Source organism: Haliaeetus albicilla, chromosome 10 (assembly GCF_947461875.1).
Source record: "Haliaeetus albicilla chromosome 10, bHalAlb1.1, whole genome shotgun sequence".
Lineage (NCBI taxonomy): Eukaryota > Metazoa > Chordata > Aves > Accipitriformes > Accipitridae > Haliaeetus > Haliaeetus albicilla.
In genome coordinates, this window is record NC_091492.1 from 52,514 (window position 1) to 64,928 (window position 12,415).

General features: G+C 51.3%; 1 protein-coding gene across 1 annotated transcript; it reads right to left on the bottom strand.

Moving 5' to 3' along the window:
• Nucleotides 1-504: 504 nt before the first annotated feature.
• Nucleotides 505-10,283, bottom strand: TAT (tyrosine aminotransferase). The gene is made up of 12 exons (XM_069793155.1): nucleotides 10,141-10,283; nucleotides 8,232-8,474; nucleotides 7,949-8,053; nucleotides 7,096-7,163; nucleotides 6,556-6,714; nucleotides 6,241-6,379; nucleotides 5,651-5,703; nucleotides 5,134-5,286; nucleotides 4,083-4,211; nucleotides 3,560-3,643; nucleotides 1,963-2,061; nucleotides 505-1,188 (listed from the first exon to the last, which is right to left on the bottom strand). The coding sequence occupies exons 2-12, from the start codon at nucleotides 8,464-8,466 to the stop codon at nucleotides 1,045-1,047; spliced, it is 1,368 nt and encodes a 455-aa protein (XP_069649256.1). The 5' UTR covers nucleotides 8,467-8,474; nucleotides 10,141-10,283; the 3' UTR covers nucleotides 505-1,044.
• Between the last annotated feature and the right edge of the window lie 2,132 nt (nucleotides 10,284-12,415).

Consider the following 12,415-nt stretch of genomic DNA (forward strand, 5'->3'; position numbering starts at 1 on the left):
GTGTCACGAACACCCTGTACAGTACAAGCATTTCATGAGGTGCCACCCCCTTCTTCACCGCTGCAGCAGGAAATTCCCAGCTGCCCCAGCCTTTAATGGTTAGGCACCAGCACCTGGCATAGCTGGCACCAGTCCAGGGGCAGTGCCTCCCGGCAGCAGCAGGCACCAGCTGTAGGGTGAGGGGGAGAGGCTGTGAGGGCCAATGGGCAGGTGCACACCCAGCTGTTCTGTGGGGAAGGGCCAGGCCACCACAGCAAGCCTCTGGCATCAGCAGGGCAGGAGTGGCCAGCTCTCACCTGTGCCAGGCTTGCAGGGCCCATCCTGCCCTCAGGGCCTGGTTGGGTGCCTTTGGGGTCTGAAGCGCTCTCACCATGCCCCTGCTGGTGACAGGGCAGGGCCCGGGCAGCCAGCTGCAAGGCAGAGGCAGGTCCAGGGCACTGCAGCACCATGGTCTGAGCGAGGGTGACCCACACAGCAGCCAAGAGAGACCTGGCACAACAGGAGCACAGTGCAGGGACGGGCACGTCAGAATGTTTATTAATAAAAAAAGTCACAATAACTTACTCCCTTTGTCACACAAAGGGCTTGGTATAAAGAGCTCTGGCCTCCTAAGGTAACAACAGGTAAGTGAGATGTGGGTACTTTTCTCTTGTGCTCCGAGACAGTTGCCTTCTCCTGTCCCCAAGGGGAAGTGCAGCCAGCACAGGAGCTACTGGCCACATGGGGCCTGGCACAGGAGCAGCCACATGCCCCTGCCTGCAGCTGGTTTGCAGGCAGCACAGTCCAACACAGGGTACACATGAAGAGTATATGGAGACTACGAGCACTGGATGCCAGAGGGTGTGCAAGCTGCAGTAGTGGAGGAAAGAGAAGTGGCTGCTTCTTCCCATAGTGCTGAGGGGTCTGTGGAGCACAAAAAGTGAAGCAGTAGGACAGCAGCTGCTTGCAGGCAGGGGGATGTGGGGCTGGCTGGAAGCAGCCCTGCCTGCCTAGCTGCTGCCTCACACAAGGTCTAGCCTGGCAGAGGGAGGAGATCAGCTGTGGCTACTTGTCACACTCCAGATCCTGGGCCCCCTCAGCACCCTGGTAGTGCATCTCACAGAACTCCTGAATGCGACTGCAGGCCTCCAAGATCATCTCCTCAGGCACAGTGATCACCACACGGAAGAAGTTTGGGTACTCAAAGCACTGAAATGAGAAAAGATGAAGCTGGCAGATTACCTGGCATAGCACTGTCGTTTGAGCCCTGCCTTGGGGCCATGTACTGCATCAGCAAGTGAAAATGGTCAGTGTAGGACAGACTTGAGGACAGCAGGGCTAGGTACTGAGACTGTTTTTTCTGCTCCAAGCAAATCTCCCATCTCTATCTGTATAGATGTGATGCTGTGAGGGTGACAGGCCAAAGGACTCTGTATGGACTATGCAGGACCCAGGAAATGGGCTGGAAGGAGCTAGGGAAGGACAGGGCTGGAGAGTGTCCAAGGCCCAGTCTGTATTTAATGCTGCAAGTGGAGCTGGAAGGAGGTGGGCGCAGGGCATAGATGTTCTCAGCCTGTAGTCCATCCCTGTGCCTACGGGGTGGGGGACTGGAAACAGGGTGAAGAAAGAAACGTAGGTTGGAGCAGTCCCAAGCCTCCGAGAGAGCAGCTTCGGCAAGGAGGTGTGGGGGTACATAGCATTCAGGGATACAGCTCTGCCAACTTGAGAAATGCAGAGCAAGCCTAGAGCTGGGAAGATGTTGGCAGCCTGACCAAGGGCTGTTAGTCAGCCAGAGGCTGCCAGTCCCCATCCCTACACACAGCGCTTGGAGCTCGCAGCCAGCACATACACACCATTACAGACCATGGACACTGCACACACAACTCCCAACCTGTCCCCAGAGCTCAGAGCTGCAAAGCCCTGTTGCTTCCTTCCCCATGCTTTGGCCCCACAGCTCCCTGGGGCTTTCAGCGTTAGGCTCACCGTGGCTGGCAGGCAGAACACAGACTGCTCCGAGATGAGTCGCTCAGTGAACTCCACATCATTTTCAAACTCAGGGAAATGCTCCATCTCAATCTCAACCTGCAGCAGAGGGATGTAACATAGCAACCAAGGGTACCAAAACTATCTGCAGTGTCCCTGCTTACCCACATGGCCCAACAACTTCCCAGTCAAGTGCAGCTGTCTGCCCTCAATTTTTGGTCGTGATTTGGGCTGACTGGAATGTAAGACACAAACAGAAACATATAAATGAAAATTGGGGCTTCATTAAGAAGTAGTCATTAACTACCTAAAGCTGGAATTTCAGTTAAGGACAACTTTAGTAAAAAAACCGATCACAAAGATACAGTAACCAATTAGAAGTGAAAAGGAATAAATCTGGTATTAAAAAAGAGCTTGGGAGATAACTGTAGTCAATATGCATTAATAATTCTGTCACGGAAAAAAATCCATGCGGTCAGAAAAACCCAAACTAATGTTTTGGTTTAAAAAAAAAGAAAAAAAAAGAAAGATAGCAAGGTCTAGAATATCACAAACAAAACAGATCCTTGTAGGATGATATAACTGGTAAAATGACACAGAAATCCTTAAGTCTTCAATAAATATTTCTGTCCTGTATTTGGAAAGAAGGAGGCTGTCCCTTTATCACATAAAGACAGTGATATCCTAGCCATTTGTTTATAGCCAAAGATTATTTAAAACATCTCATTAAAATATTCTTAAACAAACCAGGTGAGAGATAATTTGCATGCAGAAGTTCTGAAAAAGCCAGTGGAAGAAAAGTTTTACCAAATGATTAAATTTGAAATAAATGTTCAGATACTGCAGAAATACAATAGGTGTGAAAGAATCTTAGAACTATGCCTCTATGCAAAGAGCATAGGCAGAATGATGTGTGTAGCTATCAGTAAGATGCAAAACAGGGTCAGCTGATAAAGACTTATCTATAGAACATGAGTAAGACTGTTATTGCAGTATTCGCCAGTTCTGGGTCCACATTTTTAAAACCTGATGAAAAACTGGCGACAGTACGAGACAAAAAAAAAGATTAAAAATGTGTTAAACTTAAGAGACTTAAATGTCTCAATTGAGCTTGTTGAGATGAAAAAGGAAACTGCACTACATCATAAAAAGATTAAAAAAAACCACAAAAAAACCAGGTATGGAAAAATGCAGAAAAAGAGGCAACAGCATAGCCAGAAGACAGACAGGCTAGTAGGAAGAAGGCTACATATTCAACAGGAGGTATGATAGTCTGGCTTGTAGTATAGGGGCTTCCCATTACCAGCTGGCTTCAAATCCAGGTAAAACAATATTGTCTTGCAAAGTACAAGCCATTGAGTTCTGTGCAGGAGCAAGTGGATGAAATGTATCAGCCTGTGCTATGTGAGAAGTGAACGACGTGTTCTGGCCTTCTAAAGTGACCAAGGGATATATCTACTGCACAGGGCAATGTGAAAATACACGGTAACAGAGACCTGGTGCCAAGCACCAATCTGAAACCACTGACAAGCACTGGCAATGAGACCTAGTGCGAGCGTTGATGATCTGGAAATGGCATGTCACTATCCTCACTTACCATGAGGTACATGGCTCCCGCTGGCCGGACAGGCTGTAGGCCAGGGATAGCTGATAAGGCAGCATAACAAAGGTCAGCATTGGACTGAAAAGCAGAAAGAAGAAATTTCAAAACAGGAGAAATTCCAGGAAGCAGCTCAGCGAATGGAAGCCAAGCTCTGGACCAGGACTATAAACAGGTTTGCCCACTGCAAATAAAGGGACAATGAATGCAAACAGCATGGGTGATCATGGCCTTGAGTGCATCAGGTATGACTGAGCTGAGGTCAGCAGGTCAGTGCCAAATAACCCATCCCCTGGGTCACCAGCTCCAGCTGCAGGACTGGGCTACCTGAAACTTATCATAGCCAATATTTCTGCCCCAGTTACCACGTCTCCTGCTGGAGTTGGATTCGTTGGGCTCTCCTAGTCACAGACAGAACTGCACCTTGAAGCAGGGTGGGGAGGGATGATGAGCTAGAGAGATATAACTCCCTCCAAACAATCCATGAACAAACTGTACTGACCTGTTACAGCCTGTTTACCTTGAGGATGCTGAGGGTGTTGTGGTAGAACTCGGGGGGTGTTCGGTGCAAGATGCGTTCCAGTGCTCCTTGGACAATTGTACAGGGTCCTAGGATCCTTTGACTCAGTCTTAGAAGGCCATCCCTGATCTTAAAAAAGATGGTGATATTTGCAGCTCAGACTGTGCTTCCCTGAAGGAAAGGGACACCTCCAAGGCCTACTCTCCATATTTCTACAGCTGTTCACACCCCTCTCTTCAGTGAGCATACAGAGTACTAAAGAACATTTGCTTGACTATATGCCAGGTATTCACAGACTATTTACAGTGTCATTCTCAGTTGCATACTGTAATGCCAACAGAGACAACCTTTGGAGCTTCCCAATCTGACTCAAATCAGGCTGGAATATAGCTAATACAAATAAAGCCAGAGCTGTTCCAAATACCACTTTGCATTTCCCTTAAGTTTGGACCCACAATCCACGCTTTCAAAGCCAGGTAGGGACAACTAACATTAGCTCTTCTGCTCACTCAGTTGGTCCTCTCTTCTCCCTCTTCCTCTGCAGGAAGCCCTCTAGGTGGAAGGGTCATTGCAGTAGATGGTTGTTCTTGTAACACAGCTGAACAAATAGCCAGATAAAACACTGGCAGCACTGCAAGATGCTTTGCTCTTACTTTTAAAAGAAACCATATAAGAGTACACAGAGACCACACATGGAGTCCACATGCTGGATAAGCCATGCAATACCTTCAGTATACCTTCACTGGAGCTATTTGAGAAGAGAAGTAATTAGAAGCATACAAAAAGGACAAGGCATCTATGAAAGAGCAGCAGAGACAAGGAGTGTGTTACAGTGTAAATGTGGGTAGAAGGTCATGTATGGGAGCAGATGGAGTAAGGAAGGGACATGAAAAGCCTAGAGGTGCAGAAAAGCATGTAAGCAATTGGGTGGCATCCTTGTGAGAGCAGAAGAGTAGTGCATGCCTGCCTGTATCAGTTAAACCCCTGGTGATCCACACACTGAAGACACTGCAGGGCTGTTGCCATGACAGCAACACTCAGCGGTTCTCACCTCATTACCAAAGATGTCTCTCCTGTCATGAATTAGGATCCAGCCCATCCGCCAGCCAGGGACTAGCCACCGCTTTGCCAGGCCACCACAGGACAAGATTGGCACACTGGTGCTGAGAGTTGCAATGGGTTCATATTTGCAGTCAGCAAACACCTGTGACAGGAGGCTGTGTTAGGGCTGTCCCCGCCTCTTATTGTGAGAGCTGTGTGTGCATGAGGTGTGCATGAGGCACAACAAGAAGGCAGTCAGGGAAGTGATGCGAAATTGATGGTGAAAGCTCCCAGCTTCAAGGTATGAACATGGTAAGTGCAATTCTGTTTGGGAAGAGGAAAGGAGCTGGACATGAGCTCCAGGACTGCAAACCAGAGGGCTGGGAGCTCTAGGCATGGACCCAGACACAGTAGAGGGGAGTAGAGCTGTCACTCACCTCTAGAGACCTGGCTGCCACAGCCAAAGGGTAAGTGCATCAGAAAAGACAGGCAGCATGAGGGTGCAAAGAACTGCAACTGACACTCACCATGTCTCCATAAATCTCGTCAGCAAGGATGGGCACACACTGTCTTGATGCCACTGTAGGAGAGAGGATATTCAGCTTGGCCACCCTGCATCCTCCATGGGAGCAGACTCGCCCTTTGCTGCAGGGCCTGGCAGGGCTCCGAGGGAAGCTCTGTCCCAGGGCAGAGGGTCCCGATCTTCCTCCTACAGACTGTTCATTCGGAGAGTCCAAGCATTGGAGATCCCTGCCCTGGCTGAGCCTAGTTCTGCGCTCACCTGGGGGGGGGCAGGCAGCACAGCCCTCCCACTGACAGGCCAGGGCTCAGGAAGCGTAGGGCTCCCTGTGAACACTCCCTCTGCAGAGCCAGAGTGAAGAAATGAGCAGTCCAAGCCACACAGAGTGTTTGAGGAAGAGCAAGACACAGCCTCTGCATGTTCTTGCCCAGATAGGGCAACACCTTCACACTGAGCAAGCCCTGCTTCCTGAGCTGGAGTTAGTCATGAGGAGAGAAGCAAAGCCCTGGGCCCATGGTGCTGCAGTAATCGAGACATAGGCAACGTGGGCAGATACTAGACTGCAGCCATGCCCTAGATACACACAAGCAGGCTCACCTGCCAGGATCTTCTGGAGGTGGCTCTTGCTGAACACAGAGCCACAGGGGTTCGACGGGTTGTTCACAATAAGGCAAGCTGTCTTCTCATCCACCAGAGACTCCAAGTGCTTCAAATCAATTTCCCAGGCCTTCTCTGGCTAGTAAAGTGAAAAGAAGGGGAAGTAACAGCTGAGGAACTGTACTTGCCACACAGGGTGAGGTGTGACAGGGTGACCGGGGTTGCTCAGGTCCTCTTCACCCACTTCCCAGGCAGGACCAGGGTTTTTGAGACAGAAGTGTCATGGCTGCCCCTTCCAGGCCTGCCACCACTTACCAAGAGGTTGTAGAGTTTGACCTCAATCCCCATAGACAATGCCAGAGTCTTGTAGAGGGAGAAGCCAGGTCGTGGCACCAGGATGTTCTGGCCTGGGTTGGCCAGCACTGCCAAGGCAAGCTCTATGGCCTGACTGCAGCCGCTCGTTAAGATGACATCCTACCAAGAGCACAGAGGAGTCAGCAGAAAGCACAGCCACTCTGAAGTGCCCCAGCCACGTAGGAGTGACATAATGCCCAGGCTCTGCCAGGTTAGAGCTTCTCAGCAAGAGACAAGTCCAGAGCCTGACTGAAAGCAGGAAACCTCCAACAGCTGGAGAGCTCAGCCTCCTCCTGAGGAGGCTGGAGGAAAAGGGCTCAGGGCAGGGAATGAGAGCAGCAAGAGGCTGCTGTGGGCCAAGGTCATGGGCTAGCCTTCAGTCCCACAGCTGGGCAGGGGAAGGAGAGAGCTGGGGCAGGGCCCCCATGCCGTGTGGTGTAGGCACAGGCAGCAGCACCCTGCCTGCGCTGCAGCGGGAGTGCCTCAGCTGGGCATCAGTACCTGGGCCTCCAGTGGTGCCTCTGGGCAGTTGTAGTATGCGGCCACTGCTTCCCGGCAGGACTGGTAGCCTGGGAAAGAAGAGCCAAACATGGAAGGGAGGTTTTTACAGACTGTTTCCTTTTTCTTGCCAGTACAAGGCTCACAGCTGCTGCCCAGCTGGCAGAAGTCCATTTGTCAGCGACACTGTCCCAAGGTGGCAGAGACTGTCCTGCCTCAGGCCAAGCACCGTGCAGCCCGTAGGCTGGGCCAGGCAGGCCAAGAGCAGGGACAGACCCTGGGCAGGGAGGCAGGCTCTGGCCCCAGCATGTCCTGGACACAGAACTTGACAGGGGCAGGGTGGAGGGTAGCCAGGGAGCTGCTCTGACCCAGCAGGAGGCCAGGTGCTATTGCACAGCCTTCATTGTTTAGTGATGGCACAGGGGCAGCCCTCCCTGTCGTCACATGGAGTGTCCTGTGAGGCAGGCATGCTCTATGCATGCTTCTTGCACTAACTGCAAACAAGGCTCATTGTCTGTGAAGTCAGGGAGCCCAGAGGGAGCCCTGGCCAAGGCAGATCAGAAAGGAACTCGGCTGCAACCCATGGCAGGGAGACACAGTCTTGAGCCCTGCTCTAATGACTGGGGGAAGCAAACATGGCTTCTGCAGGAGGCTCTGGGCCTCAAACAGATCCTGCAGGGAAGGGCACTCAGGTGTATCCAGGGGATACACATGCTTGTATGCTCATCAGACTGTTGGTGAGGGCAGCTGCAGGGTGCTGCTGGAAAGATGCCTGTGGGCTCCATATACCTGCTGTGGGGTAGGAGCTGGCACATGCCTTCATCCTACTCTCACAGGAAGAGATTTGTCAACTTACCAACAGATGGAGCATAACCGTTGTAACGTCCTGAGTCCAAAACCTCCTTCACAGCCTGCGTGACCTCATCATTTGTGGGAAGGTTTCCAAAGACCGTCGGGTCTCCTTTTCAAAGATTGAAAAATAGTAAAGTTCTCACTGATCTGTGACAGGCACAGTGCTGTGTGGTTGTCTGGCCTATCCCTGGGTGTTCGCACAAGCTTTGTGCTTCAGAGCCCTGCAATCTGCCAGCCACACAGTTGACCCCACTGCCTGGAGGCTTCAGCCACAGCACTACACTCACCTAAGGACAAGGAGATCATAGCTTTCTTTGGGTTGGGCTCCACCTTCATGCTGTCTACGATGGCTCGGACAGGATTGAAAGTCTTCTTTGACATTTCAGAAGCTCTGACAGCCCATCTTGGCTTCCGGCCCTTCACCTTCCCCAGCGACATACTGTTCCTATTGGTCTTGAGATGAACATCCAGCATAGGGGCATGATCTCCGTGGCCATTCACTTGGATCAGGTATGAGTCCATCCTGAGAGCTGTCAGTGTGAAGTGGATTTCCTGGGCTTAGTTAACATATGCCAAACAAGGGATCTGCTGTTTGGGGACACAGACCATGACTCTCCGGAAGTAAAACTTCTGAAATCTGTAGACCCTACCTACTGCCTATGACAACTCAGTCAGCAGCAGCAAGTAGGGCTGTATTCAGGGCCAGGATGGAGTGAAACCCCAGACATAAGTGAGAGCACAATGCAGTGGGAAAGATAAAGGCACGTCTCTGTGCTAGCTGCACCACTGCCTAGCATGGACTTGCTGTGCTGAGGAGGAGCAGGCCCTGCTAAAGCCAGCAGTCAAGAGTTAGCAGCATGTTGTAGTCACTGCTTGACTGCAGATTCAATGTTCCACTGACAGAAGGTCAGAGCTAGGACACCCCCCTCCTTCCCCAGCTATCAACTTGCACACCTCAAGCTGCAACCACAAGGATCAGCCCACTGTGTGTATTCACATCCAGAAAGTCCCTCCAGTCTGTAGACAGAAACACAGCACTGTTTAAATCAGATCTCAGATGCCAAAAAGGTAGTTCTGGTCCAACGTTATCAGGATGCCCTGTGCAGTGGCAGCATATAGGTTACAGACACTTGCCTCTGTCAGCAGAGCAACAGGGAGCAACAGCCCAGCCCAGAGACCCTAGATCAAAAGGCAGTGCTTAGAAAATGGAGCAAGACTGGTACAGCCAAGAGGAAAATCAGGGAGGTGGCACTACCCTAAGCAAAGGGCCTGTAGTCTTGCTCAAGGCTGGGTAACAAGCAAGGCATAGCAGAGGAACAGGTGCCTTCTAGGCCCAAAAACACACACAAAAGTGACCCACGCACCCCAGCACGTATACCCAGAGGACAAGCCAGACCCAGCCAGCAAAAGCCTTACTTATGAACTGCTGCTGACTCTGGGCTTTCCACCTGCAGAATGTTAGGAATAGGGCACAGGACAGGCAGAGACCTCCTGAGCCAGCAAGCCTGTTATTGCTGATACCGGCACACTATCTTGTAATCCTGCCACAAACTGCTTACGCTCTCTGTACTGCCCTATTTCTCTACTCCACTGAAAGGCAATTCAGTGAACAGTGGCCCTTTCTTAATGGTAATGACTTAGCTCCATGCTCGCAGATATTCACAACACAGGTACCCCTTCCTTGCTGCAGAGACTGAGCTGGAAGGGTTGTAGTATTGCCTGGTTCAGGCAGGATTTGCCATCTGAACAAACTTCTCACTGCTTCAGTGAAATTTGCACCTAGAGATGCCCCATGCTGCTGCAGTTACTCTGCCAGCAGTGCCTCATTAGCCTGTTTACAGCAACTCAGGCTGATCTAACAGGGTCACAAAGCAAGACTTAAGCTTCTCTGCTGCTAATACCTTCTGGGTCTCCTTTCTACCAAAAGAAAGGCAGCTGAAGAAACATGCAGCCAGGCTACATAAAAACTGAGTAGAGAAATGAGCCATATATCTCAGTTCAACAGCAGGGCTGAGTCCCAAATGCACAGTGCAGAGTCTATCCCAGTGGAGCCTTCACACCACTCTGCAACATGGTTCTCATGCAAAGGGGAGCTACAGACACAGGCACAATAGATACCTTCAATGTAGGCAGCCAGGAAAGCTCTCCCCACTTCTCCCCCTGAAAGAAGCAAGGTACTAGAGCATAGCACTTTACCTTCTACAGCACAGAGAGGAAGACACCAACAAGCTTGGGGGCCCAGTCCCTACTTTTCATCCAGGATAAATCCCCTTGAGAAGAACTTCCTGCAAATTCATGCCCGTGAAATAAGCCCCAAAACTGGGCGTTGGGACTGAATTGTTTAGGGATTGGCTCACAGAGAGGGCTGCTCTCCCCACCCAAAAACGCCCTCTCCTCCCCATTGCAACTGTGTTAACTTCAAACAGCTGGAACATGCCTGCACATTAACTCTTTCTGGGGGCAGCCTACAGAGGGACACAGCTTGGCTTCCTGGAGGCCCTGGGCTGTCACCCTTTGGCATCACTTCCCTCAGCCCTCAAAGACTGTGGGGAGCAAATCTGCACAGAGTCCAGGTAGTCCAGCCCTAGCACCTTGTAACGCACCAAGAGTGGATTGATGGACCCCAAAGCCTGTGGAAAGCATCAGTCTGTCCTGACCTCAAACGCTCTGGGCTCCCAGTGCACCAGCTGAGAAAGGACAGTTTGTGGCATCATTACAATCGGGAGACATCTTCCTCCATAGGCTGAAGGGAGGCAGGCACTTCCCTAGCTGGTGTCTTGGAGGCACCAGGACCTGAAGGGTTAAAGGAAGCTCAAGTTGCCATAGGTTTAGGGTTTGGGTTGGGTTTTTTGGGTTTTTTTTTGTCACTGCAAGGCCCAAGCAAACTCATAATTTTGGCAATTCATCAGAAATGATGCAATTCTTCCCGCTCTGATGATATTGCAAAGCACAGATGACACCATTCCCAGAAGGCCCTTTTTTGCTAAGTGATGTGAAATCTATGCCTTCCTGTCCCTTGACTCCTGCAGGCCTGGGATAAATGAGAGGCATCTGCACCCTCCCTGTCTTCCAAGGGCTGCTCCAGGCCTTCCCTTCCTGCCTTGGCAGCAAATGGCTGGAGATCAAAGAGTGGCTCAGGGACAAGAGGGATCCTGCGAATCTTCTTGCACCCAGACTGTTGACGTCTTCATTGCAGAGGCCAGCATTCACTGTGATTTTTGCCTGTTTACACCTGCTCCTGTGTGGGAGGAGGAGGGACCACTTGCACTCAACCCATGCTCACTACACCACCAGCAATAGGGCTGCACCTCCCCATGCACAAGCAGTGGCTCTTTCCCTCAGTGTTGGGGCTGGGGTGATGCTGCTGGGGAGTCATGGCCTGCCATTGACCACAGTGCTGCAATGGGCACTGCTGAGGCCACAGTGGGGGCCAGGGACTCGAGGCTGGAGGCAGGCTGGGAGGTGGTAGGGTGCAACCAGAGGGTCCGGCCAGGGTCCTCACCTCCAGACTGGCTGGCAGGCCTCTCACAGTAGCTTTGGACAAGGAATAGCACCTTTCAAAAACACTCCTGAAACCAGGACGACTCCACAGAGAAATGTCTTGTATTGAAACTGCTTGGACTCTGCTGAGAGCTGCACCGTTCCAGACTATTTTCTCTCTTCTTTTTACTGAAGCCTGACATGATTGACCTTCAGAAGTTCATGCAGACCCTCTCCAAGCACATATGGGTTATTGTCTCGCTTAGCCCAGCTGGCCCCATGTCTTGCCATGCTGCAGCCCTGCCAGGGTTAACTGTGAGGCCTCAAGGACGATGCTGCATGTTCTGCCTAGCAACAACCCTGAAGTTGACGCAACCAGAGCTCTACCCATAATACTGCACACAGCAGTGGGGTTCAGGGGAGGGCACAGTGGAAGCCTGCTGCCAAGAGGGGAAAAAAAATGCGGCTCTGGAGACATAAGTAGACCCACTTACATAAGGCTGAGGACCTGGGCAGAAGCAGGGCGAGGACAGTGGCGTACAACAGGGTCAGTGGTTTCTCCTGCTATTGCTATGCCTTTCTCCTCTCTCTGCATGACTCCAGTCCTTCTCTGGATGCACTCACATGGGGTCTGCAGCCCCCCACCACCTTGTGGTGCACAGAGCCTCCCGGGGCTGAAGCATGAGCTCACAGCTCAGCACTTCATATTCTACAACTATGGCCAAGACACCCCTTGTATTGTGCTGTGAAAGAGGTGGCCATACCCTGCAGGATGCATTTCTGCCAGCAAGGCTGCTGGCTGTCTTGACTGTCAGGACTTCTGTACCCCACTAGTCCTGACTAGCCTCCCCCCTGCAGTTTGCTCCTCTACCTCAGTGGCTCTCCCCCACAGGTATCTTGTTGCATATCTCTTCAGCTCCTTCTTTCTTGTGTAGCTTGAGCAATTTTTGTCTCTTCCTAGGGGAAGGAGAAACTGGTGATGGCTTCAATG